This window comes from Choloepus didactylus, chromosome Y (assembly GCF_015220235.1).
Source record: "Choloepus didactylus isolate mChoDid1 chromosome Y, mChoDid1.pri, whole genome shotgun sequence".
Classification (NCBI taxonomy): domain Eukaryota; kingdom Metazoa; phylum Chordata; class Mammalia; order Pilosa; family Megalonychidae; genus Choloepus; species Choloepus didactylus.
Genome location: NC_051335.1, coordinates 12,673,804 through 12,699,288, shown reverse-complemented (window position 1 = coordinate 12,699,288; position 25,485 = coordinate 12,673,804). Strand labels below are relative to the sequence as shown.

General features: G+C 42.5%; 2 protein-coding genes across 2 annotated transcripts in view; one reads left to right on the top strand and one right to left on the bottom strand.

Annotated features, from left to right (window-relative positions):
- EGFL6 (EGF like domain multiple 6) overlaps nucleotides 1–11,265 on the bottom strand; it is a 61,067-nt gene extending 49,802 nt beyond the window's left edge. The window contains 2 exon segments of the mRNA XM_037822704.1: nucleotides 10,126–10,232; nucleotides 11,228–11,265. Coding sequence (XP_037678632.1) covers nucleotides 10,126–10,232; nucleotides 11,228–11,265 — 145 coding nt within the window.
- A 5,975-nt stretch (nucleotides 11,266–17,240) lies between these two features.
- Nucleotides 17,241–18,450, top strand: LOC119524160 (short coiled-coil protein). Its single transcript, XM_037822800.1, has one exon. The coding sequence runs from the start codon at nucleotides 17,392–17,394 to the stop codon at nucleotides 17,638–17,640; it is 249 nt and encodes an 82-aa protein (XP_037678728.1). The 5' UTR covers nucleotides 17,241–17,391; the 3' UTR covers nucleotides 17,641–18,450.
- Nucleotides 18,451–25,485: the final 7,035 nt, after the last annotated feature.

The following is a 25,485-nucleotide window of genomic DNA, read 5'->3' as shown; positions in this document are numbered from 1 at the left end:
GGATTTGTTTGTAGACAACTCTTTATCCTCTCTCACTAAGTGACACACACTTTAAGGTTGATGAAAACGAATTGACCTAAGCCTGCCCTGGGTGCAGATCTGGGTAGTGCAGAAAAGCCCAGAGTGGCAGGTGTTCATGGGGAATGAAGGGCCAATGGGCTGCATGGAGGCAGAGGGCTGGCTGGATTGGGACATCTGGGTCTGGGGGTTGGCGCTGCTCATTCAGGCAGGATGACATGCATCCTCGTCTCGTTACCATGCAGACCACACTCTGGCTTAGAAATCAGAAACCAGGCACTCAGGGACAAACAATCCTGTTATTTGGTGCTTCAAGGAACAGGTGACTTTACCATCAAGAAGGACCATGCAAATTAGATAAAACATGATACAGATTTCAGATATAAAAATTATTGTGATTTAAAATCTGACCGTTTTGACTGGGAGGGGGTGGTGATAATCTCTGATAATATCTCCAGGTTGCAAAACTTGCATAGTGAGAATTCTGCTAGAACTCTCTGTGCTTGCTCTTTTAATGTTTTGTTTTAAATTGTTTCATGCCTATGATATTCATAGTCCACAAAAGAACGGAGAATGTGATTTGGCTGGGTGTAATGTAGGCTAACTGCTCTGATCCAGTTACAAAATAGCCCTTCCAGGAGATCAAAACTTGCCCTTATTTATTATTCACCAGAGACATACGGGGTCTTACAGGTTTTAGGGCAGTAGGTGCTGAGGTTCTTGCTTCTGTAAGAGATTCCAAAGCAAGGATGCCATGTGGCTTTTTGCCCCTTTCCACCTGACCGACTTCAAATAAAAATGTGTTCTGCTGTGTCTAGAAAAGAAATAAAGCCACATTTCATCCCTTGTCACCCAGTAGTTTCGCTGACACAAATCTGGCCTGAGAGTCACTGGTCCTTTCTGAGTCCGCGGTAATGGATGAGGTAATTTCTGTGTGCGCCTGGAAATGAGCTTTCATTAATGGTTACACTCCCGACCCTCTGCGGTAGGTATTCTTCTGTCCATGGGGCCAAGGAGGAAACTGAGCCTTAGTGAGGTTACAAGGTTACATACCTTGGCCAAGGCCAGCCAGGTCAGTCTGGTTCTCAAGACAATGCCCTTGATTACAATATTATAAATAGACTCAGTGGGAGGGTCCACTGCTCCCCCTTTTCTTAATTAACAAAGGTCCTGGGGGGTGTTTTAACTTTCTTTATCTAGGTTGGCAGTGGTGATCTTCAAATATTTTTTTTCTAGTATCTTCATGCTCTTGTCATCTCATCACAAGAAAACTATAATGGTAGAAGGTTTGGCTTAATATTGACCATGTAGAGGCTCTATCAACATCTTACATGGTTTCACTGATTTCAGATCTTATTTCAGATATATTTGAACCTGTTAGAGAAGAGGAGGTTGGGGCAGGGATAGATCAGCAAAAAGAAGGCAGCATTGGAGGCGGGGCAAGATGGCAGACTGGTGAGCTGTATGTTTTAGTTACTCCTCCAGGAAAGTAGGTAAAAAGCCAGGAACTGCGTGGACTGGACACCACAGAGCAATCTGTCTTTGGGCATACTTCATACAACACTCATGAAAACGTGGAACTGCTGAGATCAGCGAAATCTGTAAGTTTTTACGGCCAGGGGACCCGCGCCCCTCCCTGCCAGGCTCAGTCCCGGGGGAGGAGGGGCTGTCAGCTCCAGGAAGGAGAAGGGAGAATTGCAGTGGCTGCTCTTATCGGAAACTCATTCTACTGATTCAAACTCCAACCATAGATAGACTGAGACCAGACACCAGAGACTCTGAGAGCAGCCAGCCCAGCAGAGAGGAGACAGGCATAGAAAAAAAACAACACGAAAAACTCCAAAATAAAAGCAGAGGATTTTTGGAGTTCTGGTGAACACAGAAAGGGGAAGGGCAGAGATCAGGCCTTGAGGCGCATATGCAAATCCCGAAGCAAGGCTGATCTCTCTGCCCTGTGCACATTTCCTTAATGGCCCTGGTTGCTTTGTCTATTAGCATTTCAATAACCCATTAGATCTCTGAGGAGGGCCATTTTTTTTTTTTAAATCCTTTTTGCTTTTTCTAAAACAATTACTCTAAGAAGCTCAATACAGAAAGCTTCAAAGAATTGAAATTTGGGCACGTCAAGTCAAGAGCAGAACTAAGAGAGCTCTGAGACAAAAGGCAATAATCCAGTGGCTGAGAAAATTCACTAAACAACACAACTTCCCAAGAAAAGGGGGGTGTCCGCTCACAGCCACCATCCTGGTGAACAGGAAACACTCCTGCCCATCGCCAGCCCCATAGCCCAGAGCTGCCCCAGACAACCCAGTGTGACGGAAGTGCTTCAAATAACAGGCACACACCACAAAACTGGGCGTGGACATTAGCCTTCCCTGCAACCTCAGCTGAATGTCCCAGAGCTGGGAAGGGGGAGCAGTGTGAATTAACAGAGCCCCATTCAGCCATCATTTGAGCAGACTGGGAGCCACCCAACACAGCCCAGCAGCCCAGAACTGCCCTGGGGGGACGGCACTCACCTGTGACATAGCACAGTCATCCCTCAACAGAGGACCCGGGGTGCACAGCCTGGAAGAGGGGCCCACTTGCAAGTCTCAGGAGCCATACGCCAATACCAAAGACTTGTGGGTCAGTGGCAGAGACAAACTGTGGCAGGACTGAACTGAAGGATTAGACTATTGCAGTAGCTTTAAAACTCTAGGATCATCAGGGAGATTTGATTGTTAGGGCCACCCCCCCTCCCCGACTGCCCAGAAACACGCCCCACATACAGGGCAGGCAACACCAACTACACACGCAAGCTTGGGACACCAATTGGGCCCCACAAGACTCACTCCCCCACTCACCAAAAAGGCTAAGCAGGGGAGATCTGGCTTGTGGAGAACAGGTGGCTCGTGGACGCCACCTGCTGGTTAGTTAGAGAAAGTGTACTCCACGAAGCTGTAGATCTGATAAATTAGAGATAAGGACTTCAACTGGTCTACAAACCCTAAAAGAACCCTATCAAGGTCAGCAAATGCCACGAGGCCAAAAACAACAGAAAATTATAAAGCATATGAAAAAACCAGACGATATGGATAACCCAAGCCCAAGCACCCAAATCAAAAGACCAGAAGAGACACACCTAGAGCAGCTACTCAAAGAACTAAAGATGAACAATGAGACCCTAGTACGGGATATGAAGGAAATGAAGAAGACCCTAGAAGAGCATAAAGAAGACATTGCAAGACTAAATAAAAAAATGGATGATCTTATGGAAATTAAAGAAACTGTTGACCAAATTAAAAAGATTCTGGACACTCATAGTACAAGACTAGAGGAAGTTGAACAACGAATCAGTGACCTGGAAGATGACAGAATGGAAAATGAAAGCATAAAAGAAAGAATGGGGGAAAAAATTGAAAAACTCGAAATGGACCTCAGGGATATGATAGATAATATGAAACGTCCGAATATAAGACTCATTGGTGTCCCAGAAGGGGAAGAAAAGGGTAAAGGTCTAGGAAGAGTATTCAAAGAAATTGTTGGGGAAAACTTCCCAAATCTTCTAAACAACATAAATACACAAATCATAAATGCTCAGCGAACTCCAAATAGAATAAATCCAAAAAAACCCACTCCGAGACATATACTGATCACACTGTCAAACATAGAAGAGAAGGAGCAAGTTCTGAAAGCAGCAAGAGAAAAGCAATTCACCACATACAAAGGAAACAGCATAAGACTAAGTAGTGACTACTCAGCAGCCACCATGGAGGCAAGAAGGCAGTGGCACGATATATTTAAAATTCTGAGTGAGAGGAATTTCCAGCCAAGAATACTTTATCCAGCAAAGCTCTCCTTCAAATTTGAGGGAGAGCTTAAATTTTTCACAGACAAAGAAATGCTGAGAGAATTTGCTAACAAGAGACCTGCCCTACTGGAGATACTAAAGGGAGCCCTACAGACAGACAAACAAAGACAGGACAGAGAGACTTGGAGAAAGGTTCAGTATTAAAGAGATTCGGTATGGGTACAATAAAGGATGTTAATAGAGAGAGGGAAAAATATGGCAAACATAATCCAAAGGATAAGATGGCCGATTCAAGAAATGCCTTCACGGTTTTAACGTTGAATGTAAATGGATTAAACTCCCCAATTAAAAGATATAGATTCGCAGAATGGATCAAAAAAAATGAACCATCAATATGTTGCATACAAGAGACTCATCTTAGACACAGGGACACAAAGAAACTGAAAGTGAAAGGATGGAAAAAAATATTTCATGCAAGCTACAGCCAAAAGAAAGCAGGTGTAGCAATATTAATCTCAGATAAAATAGACTTCAAATGCAGGGATGTTTTGAGAGACAAAGAAGGCCACTACATACTAATAAAAGGGGCAATTCAGCAAGAAGAAATAACAATCGTAATGTCTATGCACCCAATCAAGGTGCCACAAAATACATGAGAGAAACATTGGCAAAACTAAAGGAAGCAATTGATGTTTCCACAATAATTGTGGGAGACTTCAACACATCACTCTCTCCTATAGATAGATCAACCAGACAGAAGACCAATAAGGAAATTGAAAACCTAAACAATCTGATAAATGAATTAGATTTAACAGACATCTACAGGACATTACATCCCAAATCACCAGGATACACATACTTTTCTAGTGCTCACGGAACTTTCTCCAGAATAGATCATATGCTGGGACATAAAACAAGCCTCAATAAATTTAAAATGATTGAAATTATTCAAAGCACATTCTCTGACCACAATGGAATACAATTAGAAGTCAATAACCATCAGAGACTTAGAAAATTCACAAATACCTGGAGGTTAAACAACACACTCCTAAACAATCAGTGGGTTAAAGAAGAAATAGCAAGAGAATTTGCAAAATATATAGAGACGAATGAAAATGAGAACACAACATACCAAAACCTATGGGATGCGGCAAAAGCAGTGCTCAGGGGGAAATTTATAGCACTAAACGCATACATTAAAAAGGAAGAAAGAGCCAAAATCAAAGAACTAATGGATCAACTGAAGAAGCTAGAAAATGAACAGCAAACCAATCCTAAACCAAGTAGAAGAAAAGAAATAACAAGGATTAAAGCAGAAATAAATGACATAGAGAACAAAAAAACAATAGAAAGGATAAATATCACCAAAAGTTGGTTCTTTGAGAAGATCAACAAGATTAACAAGCCCCTAGCTAGACTGACAAAATCAGAAAGAGAGAAGACCCATATAAACAAAATAATGAATGAAAAAGGTGACATAACTGCAGATCCTGAAGAAATTAAAAAAATTATAAGAGGATATTATGAACAACTGTATGGCAACAAACTGGATAATGTAGAGGAAATGGACAATTTCCTGGAAACATAGGAACAACCTAGACTGACCAGAGAAGAAATAGAAGACCTCAACCAACCCATCACAAGCAAAGAGATCCAATCAGTCATCAAAAATCTTCCCACAAATAAATGCCCAGGGCCAGATGGCTTCACAGGGGAATTCTACCAAACTTTCCAGAAAGATCTGACACCAATCTTACTCAAACTCTTTCAAAACATTGAAGAAAATGGAACACTACCTAACTCATTTTATGAAGCTAACATCAATCTAATACCAAAACCAGGCAAAGATGCTACAAAAAAGGAAAACTACCGGCCAATCTCCCTAATGAATATAGATGCAAAAATCCTCAACAAAATACTTGCAAATCGAATCCAAAGACACATTAAAAAAATCATACACCATGACCAAGTGGGGTTCATTCCAGGCATGCAAGGATGGTTCAACATAAGAAAAACAATCAATGTATTACAACACATTAAAAACTCGAAAGGGAAAAATCAATTGATCATCTCAATAGATGCTGAAAAAGCATTTGACAAAATCCAACATCCCTTTTTGATAAAAACACTTCAAAAGGTAGGAATTGAAGGAAACTTCCTCAACATGATAAAGAGCATATATGAAAAACCCACAGCCAGCATAGTACTCAATGGTGAGAGACTGAAAGCCTTCCCTCTAAGATCAGGAACAAGACAAGGATGCCCGCTATCACCACTGTTATTCAACATTGTGCTGGAAGTGCTAGCCAGGGCAATCCGGCAAGACAAAGAAATAAAAGGCATCCAAATTGGAAAAGAAGAAGTAAAACTGTCATTGTTTGCAGATGATATGATCTTATATCTAGAAAACCCTGAGAAATCGACGATACACCTACTAGAGCTAATAAACAAATTTAGCAAAGTAGCGGGATACAAGATTAATGCACATAAGTCAGTAATGTTTCTATATGCTAGAAATGAACAAACTGAAGAGACACTCAAGAAAAAGATACCATTTTCAATAGCAACTAAAAAAATCAAGTACCTAGGAATAAACTTAACCAAAGATGTAAAAGACCTATACAAAGAAAACTACATAACTCTACTAAAAGAAATAGAAGGGGACCTTAAAAGATGGAAAAATATTCCATGTTCATGGATAGGAAGGCTAAATGTCATTAAGATGTCAATTCTACCCAAACTCATCTACAGATTCAATGCAATCCCAATCAAAATTCCAACAACCTACTTTGCAGACTTGGAAAAGCTAGTTATCAAATTTATTTGGAAAGGGAAGATGCCTCGAATTGCTAAAGACACTCTAAAAGAGAAAAACGAAGTGGGAGGACTTACACTCCCTGACTTTGAAGCTTATTATAAAGCCACAGTTGTCAAAACAGCATGGTACTGGCACAAAGATAGACATATAGATCAATGGAATCGAATTGAGAATTCAGAGATAGACCCTCAGATCTATGGCCGACTGATCTTTGATAAGGCCCCCAAAGTCACCGAACTGAGCCATAATGGTCTTTTCAACAAATGGGGCTGGGAGAGTTGGATATCCATATCCAAAAGAATGAAAGAGGACCCCTACCTCACCCCCTACACAAAAATTAACTCAAAATGGACCAAAGATCTCAATATAAAAGAAAGTACCATAAAACTCCTAGAAGATAATGTAGGAAAACATCTTCAAGACCTTGTATTAGGAGGCCACTTCCTAGACTTTACACCCAAAGCACAAGCAACAAAAGAGAAAATAGATAAATGGGAACTCCTCAAGCTTAGAAGTTTCTGCACCTCAAAGGAATTTCTCAAAAAGGTAAAGAGGCAGCCAACTCAATGGGAAAAAATTTTTGGAAACCATGTATCTGACAAAAGACTGATATCTTGCATATACAAAGAAATCCTACAACTCAAGGACAATAGTACAGACAGCCCAATTATAAAATGGGCAAAAGATATGAAAAGACAGTTCTCTGAAGAGGAAATACAAATGGCCAAGAAACACATGAAAAAATGTTCAGCTTCACTAGCTATTAGAGAGATGCAAATTAAGACCACAATGAGATACCATCTAACACCGGTTAGAATGGCTGCCATTAAACAAACAGGAAACTACAAATGCTGGAGGGGATGTGGAGAAATTGGAACTCTTATTCATTGTTGGTGGGACTGTATAATGGTTCAGCCACTCTGGAAGTCAGTCTGGCAGTTCCTTAGAAAACTAGATATAGAGCTACCATTCGATCCAGCGATTGCACTTCTCGGTATATACCCGGAAGATCGGAAAGCAGTGACACGAACAGATATCTGCACGCCAATGTTCATAGCAGCATTATTCACAATTGCCAAGAGATGGAAACAACCCAAATGTCCTTCAACAGATGAGTGGATAAATAAAATGTGGTATATACACACGATGGAATACTACGCGGCAGTAAGAAGGAACGATCTCGTGAAACATATGACAACATGGATGAACCTTGAAGACATAATGCTGAGCGAAATAAGCCAGGCACAAAAAGAGAAATATTATATGCTACCACTAATGTGAACTTTGAAAAATGTAAAACAAATGGTTTATAATGTAGAATGTAGGGGAACTAGCAGTAGAGAGCAATTAAGGAAGGGGGAACAATAATCCAAGAAGAACAGATAAGCTATTTAACGTTCTGGGGATGCCCAGAAATGACTATGGTCTGTTAATTTCTGATGGATGTAGTAGGAACAAGTTCACTGAAATGTTGCTATATTATGTAACTTTCTTGGGGTAAAGTAGGAACATGTTGGAAGTTAAGCAGTTATCTTAGGTTAGTTGTCTTTTTCTTACTCCCTTGCTATGGTCTCTTTGAAATGTTCTTTTATTGTATGTTTGTTTTCTTTTTAACTTTTTTTTTCATACAGTTGATTTGAAAAAAGAAGGGAAAGTTAAAAAAAAAAAAAAAAAGATGTAGTGCCCCCTTGAGGAGCCTGTGGAGAATGCAGGGGTATTCGCCTACCCCACCTCCATGGTTGCTAACATGACCACAGACATAGGGGACTGGTGGTTTGATGGGTTGAGCCCTCTAGCATAAGTTTTACCCTTGGGAAGACGGTTGCTGCAAAGGAGAGGCTAGGCCTCCCTGTATTTGTGCCTAAGAGTCTCCTCCTGAATGCCTCTTTGTTGCTCAGATGTGGCCCTCTCTCTCTGGCTAAGCCAACTTGAAAGGTGAAATCACTGCCCTCCCCCCTACGTGGGATCAGACACCCAGGGAAGTGAATCTCCCTGGCAACGTGGAATATGACTCCCGGGGAGGAATGTAGACCCGGCATCGTGGGATGGAGAACATCTTCTTGACCAAAAGGGGGATGTGAAAGGAAATGAAATAAGCTTCAGTGGCAGAGAGATTCCAAAACGAGCCAAGAGATCACTCTGGTGGGCACTCTTACGCACACTTTAGACAACCTTTTTTAGGTTCTAAAGAATTGGGGTAGCTGGTGGTGGTTACCTGAAACTATTAAACTACAACCCAGAACCCATGAATCTCGAAGACAGTTGTATAAAAATGTAGCTTATGAGGGGTGACAGTGGGATTGGGAATGCCATAAGGACCAAACTCCACTTTGTCTAGTTTATGGATGGATGTGTAGAAAAGTAGGGGAAGCAAACAAACAGACAAAGGTACCTAGTGCTCTTTTTTACTTCAATTGCTCTTTTTCACTCTAATTATTATTCTTGTTATTTTTGTGTGTGTGCTAATGAAGGTGTCAGGGATTGATTTAGGTGATGAATGTACAACTATGTAATGGTACTGTAAACAATCGAAAGTACAATTTGTTTTGTATGACTGCGTGGTATGTGAATATAGCTCAATAAAATGATGAAAAAAAAAAAAAAAAAAGAAGGCAGCATTAGTGCTTTACAGATTATAATCTAAAATGATCCACACCGATGACTAAAATATATGGGACATATGGTTGTGGTCCCTTATTTAACACACGAGGGACTAAGGTTCAGGCCTCTGCCACTGCTAGGGACACAGGGACACTGAGATAAGATGCCTGCTCTGAAGGGACTCAAGTGTGGGTCATTAAAGAAAGTCATAAAGAATCCCAAACAACACAAAACTCTATGCTGACTTCTGTCCTCCCAAAGCCCCTTGCAATGCTCAGCTGCCTCTCTCAGAGTTCCTAACACATGGTCTGAGAAGCAATGTCCAAGGCAAAGTATGGTTCTTTAGCTTGCAATTTGTCCAAAACAATAAGAAAAATACTTGAAGTCTTTGCCTATATGCAGGTGAAACCATTTGGAAACCGGCACTCTGGATTTTTAAAATTTGAGTCACAAAATTTTAAAATCTGAGTCACAAAACCATAAGGTGAAAGGCTTGTGTCTGTGACTGAAGCCTACTGGTGAGTTCATTCATAATTTAAAAATGTACTTCATTAGAAATCAGTTAGAAAAAAGTTTTGAGGGGCTTGGCTTTATAATTAGAGGAAGAAATCTGATGGCTTGTTTTTGCCCATATAGGTTTCTCCAGATAAAAAATCAAGATCAAAAACAAAACAGCTCTGCCACACTTAAGGCAACAACCCAGCAGTAATTGACAAGGCTTTTAAAATACATTTCACATGTTGGACACCCGGGCTTTGGGTGTTTGGAATTACCCATGTCCCTCTGCTGGGGAGTCTGCTGGCAATTTGGCATCAGCTTGTGGTATAAGAGATAAAAACCCAAGGACCCTAACAGTACCCGAGGGCGGGGCATGTCTGAGCGCCTGCAGAATTACCTTCACAGTTTCCCTTGTTGCTCCTTCTCCAGCCGTAGCAGCAGGCCAGTTTAGCTCCGTACTGACAGACCCCAGACTGGTGGGCAGGTGCAGGCAACCTGTGATCCCTTGGCCAGCAGATAAAGAATCACAAGTTAGTTCTGAGATAACAGCAAGGGCAACCGAGACTCTTCCCTGCTACCAAATGAACAGGAGAGATGACAATTACCCAGTTAATTTCCACAAACACCGTTAAGTGCTAGCTTAGACTTTGAAAACCTGAATTTATGTGCTACTTTGCTTGCCAGCCTTCCCACTAATGGGTTTTGTCCATTTCCTTCTTCCTCAGGGTTAAAAAAAATGGGTTATATAGTCTATAAAACCAGGGCACAAGAAAGTGGCTGAAAATTTATGTATGTTACAGAACATTCTAGAGTGCCAATTTTCAGACCTGTTGCTGTTTAGACCCAGTGGCTGTCCAGTTCCGTGTCTGTTGCAGTGCTGAGTGCAGAAATGCTACTCCCTGGCCCAGTAACTTGTTTCCAGATCACAGAATTGTACTTTTACCCCTTTGGCCACCTGGGAACCACTGATTAAATTGGACTCTCTGCACAATATAAATTTTTAGGAGCAGGGAGGGCCCTATAGACCCTTTAGCCAAGCCTTCTCATGTTACAGATGAGGAAACTCAAGTCCAGGGGTGCAGAGTTGCATTTCCACCAGAGCCAGGTGTTGGGGATAACAGCCCAGGGCTCCTTCTCATTCCACATGGCTTCCTGGAAACACAATTTGCTAAACCCTTTAAGAATTTGCAGAGGGCGGCAAACGTTTTCCATAAAGAGCCACATGGTAAATATTTTAGGCTCTGCAGACCATACGGTCTCTGTCGTAACTACTCAACTCTGTTGTAGTGTAAAACCAGCCAGAGCTAAAACATAAGTAGATTAGTGCGGCTGCCAATAACACTATATTTATGGACACTGAAATGTGAATTTCATATACCTTGAATGTGTTGTGAAATATTATTCTTCTCTGGATTTTTCTGCTACCATATAAAAATGTAAAACCATTCTTAGCTCATGGGCCACGGCCCTCGTTGGCCCACAGGCTGTGATTTGCTGACCTCTGATCTAGAAGCCTGGTTGAGTGAGCCGACCCCATGTTGCTCCCCTAAGTTGTGTGGGCAATGAACAGAGATGGCTGCATGTTGACCTGGTGCTGGTCTTGGCTGCTACCAGCCTCTGGAGGAAGATACCTGGGTGGTTGTATTTTTTTTTATGAGGGCTGTGGAAATTTCCTTCTGCATATTAAAATACGCTCTAAAATGTTTCCTGGGCCTTTTAACAGACAAGGAATACCCATTTTACCATGTGCTTTCTGTTGCAGGACTGAGTTTTATGCGAGTTAATAATATCTTAGTCAAGATCAGGAATTTAAACAGCTCTGCAGGCTTCCCTTGTGGTCTGCCTCGCCTCTGAACTTCATGATTCAGTTAAGAGTTACAAGGATATGGTCTGGAATATTTTGTTAACAAACAGCACCGAATACAAGGATGATTTTATTATTGGAGACTCTTTTATTAAAGGGACTATTTTTTCATCCTCAAATGGAAATATTTTTAGGGATTCTCCAGTCATCTGCTCAACCATTTCAAGCAGGGTTTCTCGAACTCAGAACTACTGACATTTGGGGCCAGTTAATTCTTTGTGGTGGGGCTGTCCTGTGTACTGCAGGATGTTTTGCAGCACCCCTAGCTCCACCCACTAGATGCCAGTAGCACCCCCTTCCCAAGTTGTCACAATGAAAAATCTCTCTGGACATTGCCAAATATCCCTTGGGGGACAAAAACATCCCAGTTGAGACCCACTGACTTAAAGCAAAACCTTAATTCAGCACTTTCTCTGTTCCAAGCACTCTCAGGCACATACAGCGATGAAAAAGACCTGGTCTTTCTTCTCATGAATTCACAATCCATAGTGAACAGCACAATGTTTTCCACAATAGGATGTGCCTTTGGACCCCCTGCCATGCTCAGTCACTGGCGAGAACAGCCCATGGGAGGTGAGGCCTCTGTTCAAATGAAGTGGCGAATTCCAGAACACTGGGGCCCTTGATCAATTATGCTTCTTGCAGCTGGACATTAAGGCATATTGTCATCACTGCCACAGTTTCCATGTGACTTTACTTTTTTGTGTGTGTAGGAATCAATTTCCTGGCAAGGGGAGATTATCCTAGAATTTCACCTTAGGCAAAGTGACCTTAGATATTGTCTGGTTCCAACCTATCACTTGACACATGAAAGACTGGGTGACTTTTCTTGGGAATTAGAAGCCAGACGGGACTTCACCAAACTGTTCATCCATCCATCCATCTATCCATTTGTCCTCCCCAAACTGATCAGGTATTACATATCAGGCCCTGTGCTAGGGAAACAGACTATAGAGCTGGAGGAGAACCAGCCCTGCCCTGGGGGACTTACATTCTGGGGGTGAAACTGGCAAGTGAGCTGATAATCAAACTGACTAGACGAGCTCTCCAGGAACTCAGGGAAGATACAGAAGTTGTTGGGCTAAGAAAGGTGGGGGAGAGGTTTGCCAGAGGAAACAGGACCTGAAGGCTATGAGTTCTGGTGGCACGAGGGCTTTCTCAGGTGAGGTGGGAGAAACAAGGCCAGAGACTAATTTCTGTGGAAACCCAGGACTTTAAATCTAGTAAAGGAAGGGAGGCTGCTAAAGGAGGCTGAGAAAGGAACCAGCGTGGGAGAAGGAAAACCAGAATGTGTGGTATGGTGGTTTAAAAATATGCCCACACCCTGGCATCATGGGATTGACAATGCCTTCTAGACCAAAAGGGGGGAAAGAAATTAAACAAAATAAAGTTTCAGTGGCTAAGAGATTTCAAATAGAGTCAAGAGGTCATTCTGGAGGTTACACTTACGCAAGCTTTAGCCAGATATTGCAATTTGCCACAGTATGCCAAGCCCCAACCAACAGTATTCCTGAAAACCCTGAAGAATACCTTGGGCTCTATCTAAGACTCTATGAAAGGTTTACTTATTATGTTTATTTTTTCAGAAACTTAAAGCTTCCAGGTTGTTCCTATGCCAGCTAAGCCCTGAAACCCAGAGGCACCAGTCTCTCAAAGAACATCGATCAGTTTCATTCCTCCACTCCATAATGTCAACACCCCTTTTCAGCATGAAGAAGTTAGAATGTTCATTGCCCAGATATTCCTGAAGATTGAGAGAATGATCAGATGAGAGGGAGGAAGCGTAATTGAGAAGTTAGGATTTAACAAATGATTATGACTACTGACTCATTTTATAGATATTTCTGTTTAGTTTCTAGCGTATTTGAGTAGCAAGAAGAAAATACCTGAAATTGTTGAACTGTAATCCAGTAGCCTTGATCTTGGATAATGATTGTATAACTATATAGCCTTTATCTTGTGACTGTGTGATTGTAAAAACCTGTGACTGACACCCCTTTTATCCAGTGAATGGGTAGATGAGAAATAAAATAAAGATGTGCATGAAGAAACAAATCAATTGAAAAAAATATGCCCACAAACTTTTTATACTCCTCCCTTCAAGAGGGCAGCTTATTCCCCTGCCCTGAAGTGTGGGCTGTGTGAAGTGACTTGCTTCTAACAAATAGAATATGGTGTAAGTGGCAGGCGAGTTACTTCTGAGCTTAGGACATGACACTATGGCTTCTCCCTTGCCCTCTCCTTTGGATCCCCGGCTATGGGGGAAGTCAGCTGTCAGGTGATGAGGACCCTCAAGCAGTCCCCTGGAGGTGCCACGTGGTGAGGAACTGGAAATGGACCCACTGGCCCGAGGCAAGCCTTCAGATGAGTGTGCCATGCACGCAGGTGGCTCGTCTGCAACCTTGGGAGAACCTCTGAGCCCTACCCTGCTAAGCTGTTCCTGAATTCCTGACTCACAGAAAGTGTGGGAGATAACAAATGTTTGTTGTTTTAAGCCAGTGAGGTTTGGAATATTTTGTTGCATGGCAATAGATAACTGCTACACATGGTACCCAGAAACCAAGCACAGAGAATAGCTGAAAAGCAAGGAGATTGTCTTTGGAAAGATTTTTGCTATTCTGGTATTTAATTTTGCATTTGTATTCATCAAGTCCGAGATGGCATTGATTATAAGCACGCTATTATCATGCCCACTAAGAAAGAAGAAAGGCTGCCAATTAAATTGAACTGTGGCTCATTACCTTAATGATAATTCTGGGCAATGCATGAATTGTTCACAGTCGTGTTAGTTAAAGCATGCAATGCCTGCAATGCCCCGATTTGCTCTCTGTAGTCTTGGAATAAAGTCCAAGCTCCCTGGCCCAATATACTGGGCTCCTCACAGCCTGGTCCCAGCTTGCCTTCCTTGCCTCTTGGCAGCCACAGGGTTCATGACCCCAGATACTGGCCAATTCATGCATCTGGGCCAGTGCCTTTTGTTGGGCCAGTGCCTTTTCTCATGGTATTCCTTTTGCAAGTCTGCCTCTACCCACCCACCCATCCATCCATTTATTCCTATGCAATACCTACTACATATTAAGCATTGGAATACTTGCCTTCTTCTCCTTCTTTCATTTCAGATGGACTCACTCACATACACTCTATAATGATGGTTTAAATGTCATCTCCTGTCTTCAGTTTTTCCTGACTTTTTCACATAGAATCAATTTCTCTTTTGTCAGTATTCTATGGAATGTTTTATATGTTCACATATTAAATATATATATATATATATTCCCTCTTTGGAATGCTATATATACATATAAATACATAAATATTGTCTCTCCACCCCCCTCCCTTGGTCATTCATTTGTTCATCAATTTTTTTATTAAACACCTAACATGTGCCAGGCACTGAGAGAGGAGCTAAAGCTATACGCATCACCCTCCCAAAAAGGGGACATTTTCCTTGCCCTACATAATTGTCTAATGGAGGTGGCAGATAGGTGTGTATCTCCAGCATTCAGGAGAATGTTTGGGCATGTTAACTGTTTGATTAATATTTGTTAAACTGAACTGAATCTGAATGCCTTTAAGGATAATTTCTCCATAAACAAGGACTTTAGATTTAAAAGAGATTAATTGTTGAAACCAATGCACTGGGAACTGGCAAGTAAACCAACAAAACTGGGAGTACCACCAATCTCCCTGGACATAATAGTTGATGGAACGTGATTTAATTATCCTTAGGAGATACTATAACCTTTATATCTGCCACTTGCTCACTGAGAGATTCTGGGAAAACCACTTAATCACTTATTGTTTTAAAACTGAGTTTACTCATCAGTAAAACTGGAGATGTAATCTGTATTTTGCACAAAGCAGACATTTGAGTGGTCCCCCAATATCTATTCTTCCTTTCTTCCTCAGTAATAAGGCCCCTATCCTTAGCTACTCAGAATCAAGACTACATCTCCCAGTCTTAATTTCAGCAAGGTGTGGCCATGTAGCTAAGCTCTACCCAATGGGATGTGAGCAGAAGTACCATGTGCAACTTCCAGAACATGGCTTTAAGGTTGGAGGGATGTTCTTTACATTTATTTCCTCCCGTTGACTGGAATTTGGACGTGCTTACTGGAGCTCAAGAAGCCATCTCTTAGACCACGAAGTGAGAGCCTTCTGGTGGTACCACGAGGTAGAAGAGCCTGTGTCCCTGACTCCATGGAGTGCCATATCAGCCCTGAACTACCCACTCCTACACGAAAGATAAATATATGTCTATCGTGTTTAAGCCAAGGTTTTTGGGTTTTCTATCACTTGCAACTAATATTGAAGGATCAAGAAGCAGTGCTGCTATGATGACTAGTGGCTACAAGCTGGTTACCCCTATTCTGACATTTCCTGCTTTAAATCCCCAAAAGTCAAACAGCCCTTGAGACCCAGTTTTCACAGTCCACATTCAACTGAAAATCAAGATCAGATGACATTTTGTTCTTTGATTCCTTAAGGTTTCTTTCTGTCTTTTCTGAACTCATCTAAGGACACCTGCATGTTCTTTCCCCATTGTCCCCAGAGGGGTTTGTGCCCTGGGACTTGTCACTAGGATCACACATTCCTCAGACTTATTTCCCTGTCTTCTCAGGTCAGTGACAAATGATGGCACACTGTGGAGCAAGCCAGCCTTATTTCCAGAAGCCCAAGGCCCTTCTCTGGTGACAGCGGCCAGTTCTGCCTGTAGTGGGCTGAAAGAGACAGAAACCATTTCCCAGAATCCCTCAACCAGTGACTGGTGGGAATATAAATACCTCAGCTCCCTTGCCTTCAGAGGGGATAACTCTGGGGCATGTGCCCTACATTGTCTCCCAGAATTCCCCAGCAGGATTAAGCCACAGTGGAACCTGTTTCATAATACCTCCTTCCCTTCTCTGTTTAGCTTCCCCAGCTCCCTACCAGAACTTCCTGGGCTCCCCTTCCAAATAAACTATGCACGCTTGACTCCCAGCCTCAGAGTTGACTTCTGAAGAAATACCAACTTAGAATGGAAGGGGGTAATGCTGAGGAAGGAGCACTTGGAACCCTCCATTTATTCTACACTTTCCTCCCAACCAGGTTAGTCAAGAGTCAAGCTCCACAGAATTGCTGGTGATAATGTATGAGAAAGTACTTTGTAAAAAGGTCAGCTTTTATATTCATTTTTTCAGGGAGATACTTCTGGAGTATTGGAACATCACTGGTCTTAGTACAGAAGACACAATCAAATGGAAGTTCTTGGGAAATCACTTAACTTCTTCAAGTTTCTCCATCTCCTTGCCATCCAATGGACACAAAACCCATTTCTTAGGGCTGTTGAGAGAACTGACTGAATAACACAGAATGGGGTCTCAGGAATATGTGTTGAATGCCATTCTGATTTATGAAGATTATATAATATATGTATACTCATTTTAATGTTTACATATCCTTGATTTATACATATAAATTATGTGCAAATAGGACTTTAACGCCTTTTAAACCAATGAAACTTAACTATGGCAATAAAGTTGTTCTGAAATTATTCCTATGTCATAATTGGATGCTTCTTTACCTCTATTTCCTAGAATTATTCAGCTCTGGGGTTTTGGTAGATTCCCATTAATTCTTCTTTTAAAAATAAAGAAATGGGACTCTGTGGGCTGAGAAGGCAGCGTTGCCGGTGTATTCTGGTGCAAGTGCCGGGCCTGAGGCGTCTTATTCCGAATCCCCTCCCCTCTCCCGGCTCCTCAAGCACCAGACCTTTCATCAGGGGTTTTGTATCTGAGGCCCAAAAGTTTTTTACGCAAGATGATGAATGCTGACATGGATGCTGTTGATGCTGAAAATCAGGTGGAACTGGAGGAAAAAACACGACTTATTAATCAAGTGTTGGAACTCCAACACACACTTGAAGATCTCTCGGCAAGAGTAGATGCAGTTAAGGAAGAAAATCTGAAGCTAAAATCAGAAAACCAAGTTCTTGGACAATATATAGAAAACCTCATGTCAGCTTCTAGTGTTTTTCAAACAACTGACACAAAAAGCAAAAGAAAGTAAGGCTGATATCCATTCTGTTTTATGGAATTGCTGCTGGTTTTTTTTTCTTTAAAATTTGAGTAGATTCCAAAAGTTACAGTACCTTTGTTTGTGGCTTCATTGAATATTTATGAAGATAATGGCAGATCTAGGTAAAAATTAAGAGCTCTAAAAGTATAACTGGAGACTTCTATGAGTTTGTATATTAACTTAGTCTATGAAAACATGTAACTATATTGATAGTAGAGACTTTATAATTAGAATTGCATATATTTATTAAAACTTGAAAATGAGTGTTTTATCAAATTTGCTTTGATTTATAAGTTTAGCACTGTCTTTTATTATAGGCTTCGTAAAAGATGATAGAAGAAAATAACTACCATGTTGTAAAAAAGTAACCAAAATCATGTACTGAATGCACAGCTTTATGTACCCTGCCCACCGTCTTGTGCCTCTTTTCCATTTGCCTCTTCCTTCCCATTTCCCTTCTCCTAAGGATAAACAGTTGGTTCCACATTTGTAAAAGTAATTTTAATAATTAATCATTTATGAAAATAACCTGAACTCATTGTTGAATTTAACCAAAATAAGATAGTTTCTCAGCTAGGACCTGTCATTTGTTATATTTAGTAACAAGATAGGACTGTTAGTTCCTTTTTGATAAATTGAAAACAGGCTATAAAAATGATTGTTCTTTGAAACTGTGAATTTTCAAATTCGGAAGATTTGTTGTTCAAAACTTCCTTCTGCACTTGGTATCTAAAAAGATGAGCTCTGGTTGTATGTGTGTGTGTTTAAAATAGAAAATCTCGGGAAACTTAGAATGGAAAAAGTACCTGATAAACAGTAACTAACTCCAAATATTTTCACTCCAGATTTGTGTCATCCTGACATGATTAGGTCTTTTGGGGAATATAAATGAAAGTGGATTAAGTCTGACTAACTTTATGTAATCCACATTTGGAAGAGAACAGTTATAAAGTGTTTGGTCTCTTAAGGTTTATTTATGGTGCCCAGAAGATCAAGTTTGCAAAAACCCTTAAAAGTATGTTAGTATCAGAATAATGAATAAAATGGGAGGGTTTTACATATGTACTACTTGATAATTTTTCTCAGTATTTTATCTTAGTAGTTCTTGAATTTTCTGTAAATCAACTACTTGATTTGTAGAATTTTGGGCATCCTTTTACTAGAGTTTTTTGGTAAGGGAATTTTGCAGAAATAATGTTAAAATGCTAGTTATAATAGGAAGACAGATCCACTGATAATAGCTTGTGGTTTTAGATTTGGGCCACTTTTAATCATGGAATAATAATCTTAATGTTTGTATTGGTGCAAGTAAAATTCAATAAATGACTTCAGCTGTATGAATATATAATAGTTGTACTGCAAACATTTGCATCCCTTTTGTGACCTGATTTACAAACGTTTGAAAATTGTGTTGCGATTCTGCTTTGCTGTTTAATAAAAAGCCATTTCAGAGAAAAAAAAAATAAAGAAATGAATGATATGCCAACTCAAAATCATTAAAATCATGTTAAAAACTAAGATATAGCTCATAAAACCAAGAACAAAAGACTCAACACTTAAGCTTCCTGTGGTGGCTGAATAATGGCTCCCAAAGATGTCCATGCCCTAATCTCTGGAACCTATTAATACCTTATATGGCAAAAGGGTCTTTGGAGATTGATTAAATTAAGGAACCTGAGATGAAGGGATTATCCTGGATTATCTGGGTGGGCTGGAAAAGATCACAAGAATCCTTGTAGGAGGCACCTTGGGAGGAGTCAGAGAGAAAGGATTGTGGCCATGGAAGCAGAGGTTGGACTGATGTGGTGACAACAAGGTCTGCCAGCAGCTTCTAGTTGCTAGAAGAATCAAAGACTGGAGGCTTCCCCTGGAGCTTCCAGAAGGAACTGGCTCTGCTGACACTTCAGTTTTAGCCCTGCAAGACTCCTTGTGGATTTCTGACTTCAAGAACTATCAGGGAATAAATGTGTGTTGTTTTAAGCCACTGAATTTGTGGTAATTTGTTACAGCAGCCACAGGAAACTAATACATTTCCTTAAACAGGGCTCAGAGAAGAAACAATTCTCAGTGGCATGTGATTTGCTATTTGGAGGCTCCTCTCCATGAATGCAGAGCTAACATGAACTCAGTCATTCCTTCATCTGTCACCTTATTTTTCCTTGAATTAAAAAAACATGTATAACAGAAATGTGCAATAGGTAGGGAGTTATTCCAAACTTTAATCTCAAGAATAGTAAAATTAACAACATATTTATCTCCTGTGCCCAGGAAAAAATATCCCAGTGTCAGAACCTGGAACATTTGAATGAGATGGATTTCAGATCAATAAATGTTCTAGATCAGCCCCAGCCAATAGAAATAGAATAAGTACATACAGTATGTTCAATTTTCTAGTAGCCACATTTTTTAAAAAATGTAAAAGAAACAAGTGAAATTAATTTTAGTAACATTCTTAACACTAAATTTTAATTTTATTGCAATATAACACAGATGCATAAAAGTGAACAAGTGCGTTCAGTTGATTTTCCACAAGATGAAAAATCATTTACCCAACCTCATTCAATCCCATTTTACCAACACCCAAAAAAGAAACCAAATATTACCAGAACCCCTCCCACCCCCTTCCAGTCCTTATTCCTCCCAAGAGTAACCACTGTCGTGATTACTCACACTATGAATTGTGACTGTTGCTGAGTTTATATAAATGGAAATGTACAGCTTAACTCTCTCAACATCACATTGTGAAATTTATCCATAATGTTGCATTTGGTTGCTCATATTGCTGGATAGTATTCTGCATATTTATGCCATTATTTATTCATTCTACTGTTGACAGAGCCTGTATTTGGCTATACCAAATAGGAAGTGAACACAGAGAAAATTAAACCTTAACATCAGAGATGAATGAACTCTAGGTCCAGCCAACGTGAACAGTTAACTACAAGGATTGAATTTGTGTTCAGAAAAGGCTATGGCATTGGAGACATTGGCAACCTCGAAAGCAGAGTTGAGAAGTGAGGCTGAAAATAGAACTAGAAACAATGGATGAAAATTCCCCAGAGGAGGAGTTAGACATATGGATCTCCTCCCAATCTGCATGGGCAGGTGAGTAGCTGTCCCCTTCTCCACGAGATGAAAAGACGAGAAAGAGGCTGTGAACTTGTAGATGTGGGCATAGATGAGGAGGGGATTGGAAGCCCACGGAAAGAAGCAGGAGCCCCAGGGAAAACCTGCAGACTGAGCCCCCCACCCTCTGCTCCTCCTCAGCTACCGGAACGCTGGTGGCCAGGCTCACGACACCCAGGTGGGAGTCTGCAGGATGCTTCCGCGGAGATTAGAAGCCACCCAAAGAAAAGGCTCAGATCCACATGGGTCCTCTCACCCCATGAGCCCCCGGAGGAGCACCGAGCGACACTGGCCCCACCCAGCACCCAGAGCCTCACTCGGCTGTTCCCTCCCAAGCACAGGGATATGAAAGGGTGGCCAGGACCCTTAGATACTTGAGGACAGACTCTGGCCTGAAAGGTGGAGGACAAAACTCTCATTAAAGACAGGGAAGGAAGGAAACACACAGGAGCAGAAGTCTCCTGGTCTCTGCACCACAGGTCCTGGGGCTGATCCTTCTGTCTCTGCTGCCTACCCCCACCCCTGTGCTTCCTGCTGTACCCTTTCCTCCACAGTGCAGCCACTGTTCTCTTAAATAAAAATTAAACTCTTTACTCTGGTGATAGCATCTACTCCCCACCCCCCTGGCCACCATCTACTGCATTTTGGCTTCTCTGGCCTCAAGCTCACACCCACTTCAGAGCTGTCACTTGTTCTGTCCCTTCAGTGCTTGTCCCCAGGTTGGTTCACTGCTCATCTACCCCCCTTCAGAGGGGATTCCCTGACCTCTCTTCCCCAGCCCCCTTTTCCCACACCCATCACTTCTGCCCTTCCCTGCACATTCTTCTCCGTTACTTCATCATCGCATGCCATCCTCTGTGCTCTGCTTCATTTCCCCATTCAGTATCTTTCTCCTCTCTATCCCCTGAAAATATCAGCTCCTCCATGACGGGGACATTCTCTCTCCTCTTCACTGTTCTATGACTAGACCCAAGCTCTATTTTGGGAAGAAATCGTTTAACTTCTTATGGTTTGTCTGTCTGATTTGGGTCACCCCTCCTCCACCCCTGGTTTCCTGCCACCATCATTAATAATCCATCAGTGCCCCTCGCCTACAGAGGGGGTGTCATTTTGAATTAGTAACATGTTTTATCTAATGCAGTATATCCACAATATTATCATTTCAGCATGGAAACAATATAAAAATGATTAATGAAAGATCTTACATTCATTTTTTTCAGACTAAGTCTTCAAAACCCAGTGTGTGTTTTACTCTTGCAGCACATCTCATTTTGGAGTGGCCACATTTCATGTGCTCCGTTGCCAAATGTGACTGGGGCTCTGTATTGGACAGAATAGGTCTAATAGTCCCAATACCCAAGGACAGACATAAAAAAAAGTTTAAGCTTCAAGCTAAATTCTGGTGCTTCAGATGAGGTAAATGCATGCTGCTATAATGACTTATTTATTCAAAGAGTGTTAACTGGGTGTCTACTATGCACCAAGCACCATTTTAGAGGCGGATAATCTTCTGGGTCCCTAATAAATAGTGCAGGACTTCAATTAAAAGAAAAATTGGGGCTTACATTAGAAATCTTTGTATAGCAGCCACAGGTTTTTACCATAAGTTGTGAAACCTCAGGGAAAAACCAGTAGGCACACAGCTTGGCAATAGGTGCCGCCTTCTCTGCAAATGTGCTGTCCTAACTGGGAGTCTGGAGTTGATTAAGAGCAATTCCTGGCCAGTTCCTGGAGAGCAAGTTGACCATTCCTAGTGCGCTGGAGAAGATGATAAACACACCAGTGCAGGAACCATCTGCTGCACAAAGAAATCTCGTTTTATGTCTTGAAAACTGCAGGATCACAGAATCACAACATGAATTGTCCAGTTTAATATTCTTTGGTTTTCTTGGGGGGCTTTTGGCTTTATTTAATTTCACAGCATTTTGAAAGTGAAGCTCCTGGTTGTCTGTTTGCCAGCCGCTAAAGAACTATTAATACAGGTGCTGAATGGCCCTTGGGCTGTCTTTTGTGGGCTTTCTAGCAATACAACAACAGTCAACAGTCAAGGACAATGTGATTATGAGCAAATTGCATCTCCTCACATTTTTATCATGAAATGGAAACTGAAACTGATGATCATACATTCTAAGGACCTGGTTTGAGGTTCCCTCTGTTTGAACTTCAAAATCGCTTAATACCTTCACTGACTCTGATGAAATATTTTTCCTGTAAGTCAAGCAAAGAGAGTCAGGCTCACCTTTAGAAGTCAGAGCCAAACTAGGGCTCTTAGGCTGCTTTCTCCAGGAATCAGTGACCAAAAATCTGACCTAGCAGACACCTCAGCAGAAAGCAAGACATGACAACCAGAGAAGGAGGAAATCTTTTCCAGTGGGCACTTCCCAAAAGGTCTCCCTAGTGGCTGGATAAGAATTGCCTGGGTTGGATGGCCAGTTCCTTCACTTACTTGCTGTGCTACCTCAGACCAGTTACTGGACCCCTCTGTGCCTCATATGATCATCTGCCTTCCCCGCAGAGTTGTTAAGGAGTCTAAATGGGCTAATATACCCAACGTGCTTAGAACAGTGCCAGGCCCAGAAGAAGCCTATGCCAATGGGTGTTTTCCAGGGGGCTCTGCTGATCGCTGCAAAAATAAGTTGTAGGGCTTACAAACCATAAGGAAATGAATTCAGATTCTGAACTGCCACAACAATTAGAAGGAATCGGTTTCATCTGACATCCAGGTTCATTCTCTCCAGTTCATCAGCCAGCGTGCAGAGGAGCTGCACAGCACGGCTCGCTCGGCCCAGGCAGAAGCACAGCAAACGCTTACCTACTGTATAAATTCTGTACTCTCTTTCCCTCCTTCTGCAGCAAAATCAGCTACTTGTAACCAGCTGGCGCCCTTCGGATAGAGTGGAGAAAACCAAAGTGCAGAGAAACACATAACCCACATAACCGTCCACGCACGCACTCCCACACCCGCCCCTACAGTAGACGTCCACAGACCACCAAGCCGGCACGCCCCCGCAGGTGTGCGCGCCTCCCTCCTCCTGTGACCCCGTGGACAGAGCGAGGTGGGGCGCACTGATGCAAAGGGACCTGGGTGCCAGGAACCGCCAAAGGGGCGCGAGAGGAAAGAAGCCCTGCGCGCCCCGAGCCTCACGCTGGCTTTAAATCCCCTCCCGGCGCGCACAGTCACGGGGCACGCACCCCCAACCCCACGCGCGGCTGCCTGGAGGGACGGAGGGGTGGCTGTAAAAAAGAAGAGGGAGCCAGCCAGCCACTCACGTGGTCGCGCCACCTGCCAGCCAGGGGAGCAGCAGCGGGAGCGCGAGGCCCCAGGACGGCGGCATCTCCGCACCGGGCCTTGCTCGGTTCGCGCCGAGTCCTGCGGCGCCCCCTCGGGAGGACGCCGGGCCGCCGCCGCCTCCTGCCTTGTCAGCCGCACGGGGTCTCGGCTCCTCCTGTGGCTCCCAGGCGCCGCGGAGGGGAAGCGAGACCCGGGCGAGCGGGGACGGGCCGGGGACTGCGGCCGGGATCCGCCCCCAGCACGACCCGCACATCCTCCTCGCCCGCTTGCGCCCCACGAATCTGCCCGCAGACTCAGCTTGGCTTCCTCCTGCCAGTCGCCGGCAGCCGTCATGATTTCAGGCTCGGGACTGGCTTCGGGGGTCCCTGCTCTCCAGGATTGAAAATTTTAGTGAAGTCAAAGGAGGAAGGGAGCAGGCAGTTCATTGCACCAGTGCCTTACTTCTGTTTGGGTTTTCCTGCTCTGCTGGGGTTTCCTCCACAAACTTCAAATCATGGGATGCTAGTACTGGAAGGGCTCTGCGTCCTTGTGCAGCCAACTTCGTTCCACACACCATCCCTCGTGCTTATTTGCAACAGCTTATTTATGTGGGACCAGAGATGATATTGTCATTGAACTACAGAAATCAATGGCAGAAACACAAAGCTATACAAGTTCAGAGAATTCATTTTGGTACTTATATGTTCTGTGATTTGACAGTCCGACTTATTATGGTAGATCAGTGTGCTAGTTTGAATGTATTATGTCCCCCAGAAAAAGCCATATTCTTTGATGCAATCTTGTGGGGCAGACATATTAGTGGGGATTAAGTTGGAACGTTTGGATTAGGTTGTTTGCATGGAAATGCGCCCCACCCAACTGTAGGTGATAACTCTGATGAGCTATTTCCATGGAGGCGTGGCCCCACCCATTCAGGGTAGGCCTTGATCAGTGGAGCCATATAAATGGGCTGACAAACAGAAGGAACTCAGTGCAGCTGAGAGTGACCTTTTGAAGAGGAGCTACAGCCAACAGGGACACTGTGAAGAAAGCACAGGAGCTGCAGATGAGAGACAGTTTGAAGACGGCTATTGAAAGCAGACTCTTGCTCCAGAGAAGCTAAGAGAGGACAAATACCCCGAGTGCAACTAAGAGTGACATTTTTGAGGAACTGCAGCCTAGAGAGGAACATCCTGGGAGAAAGCCATTTTGAAACCAGAACTTTGGAGCAGATGCCAGCCACATGCCTTCCCAGCTAACACAGGTTTTCCGGACACCATTGGCCATCCTCCAGTGAAGGTACCCAATTGCTGGTACCCTTAGACACTTTATGGCCTTAAGACTGTAACTGTGTAACCAAATAAACCCCGTTTTATAAAAGCCAATCCATCTCTGGTGTTTTGCATTCCAGCAACATTAGCAAACTACAACAGTCGGTC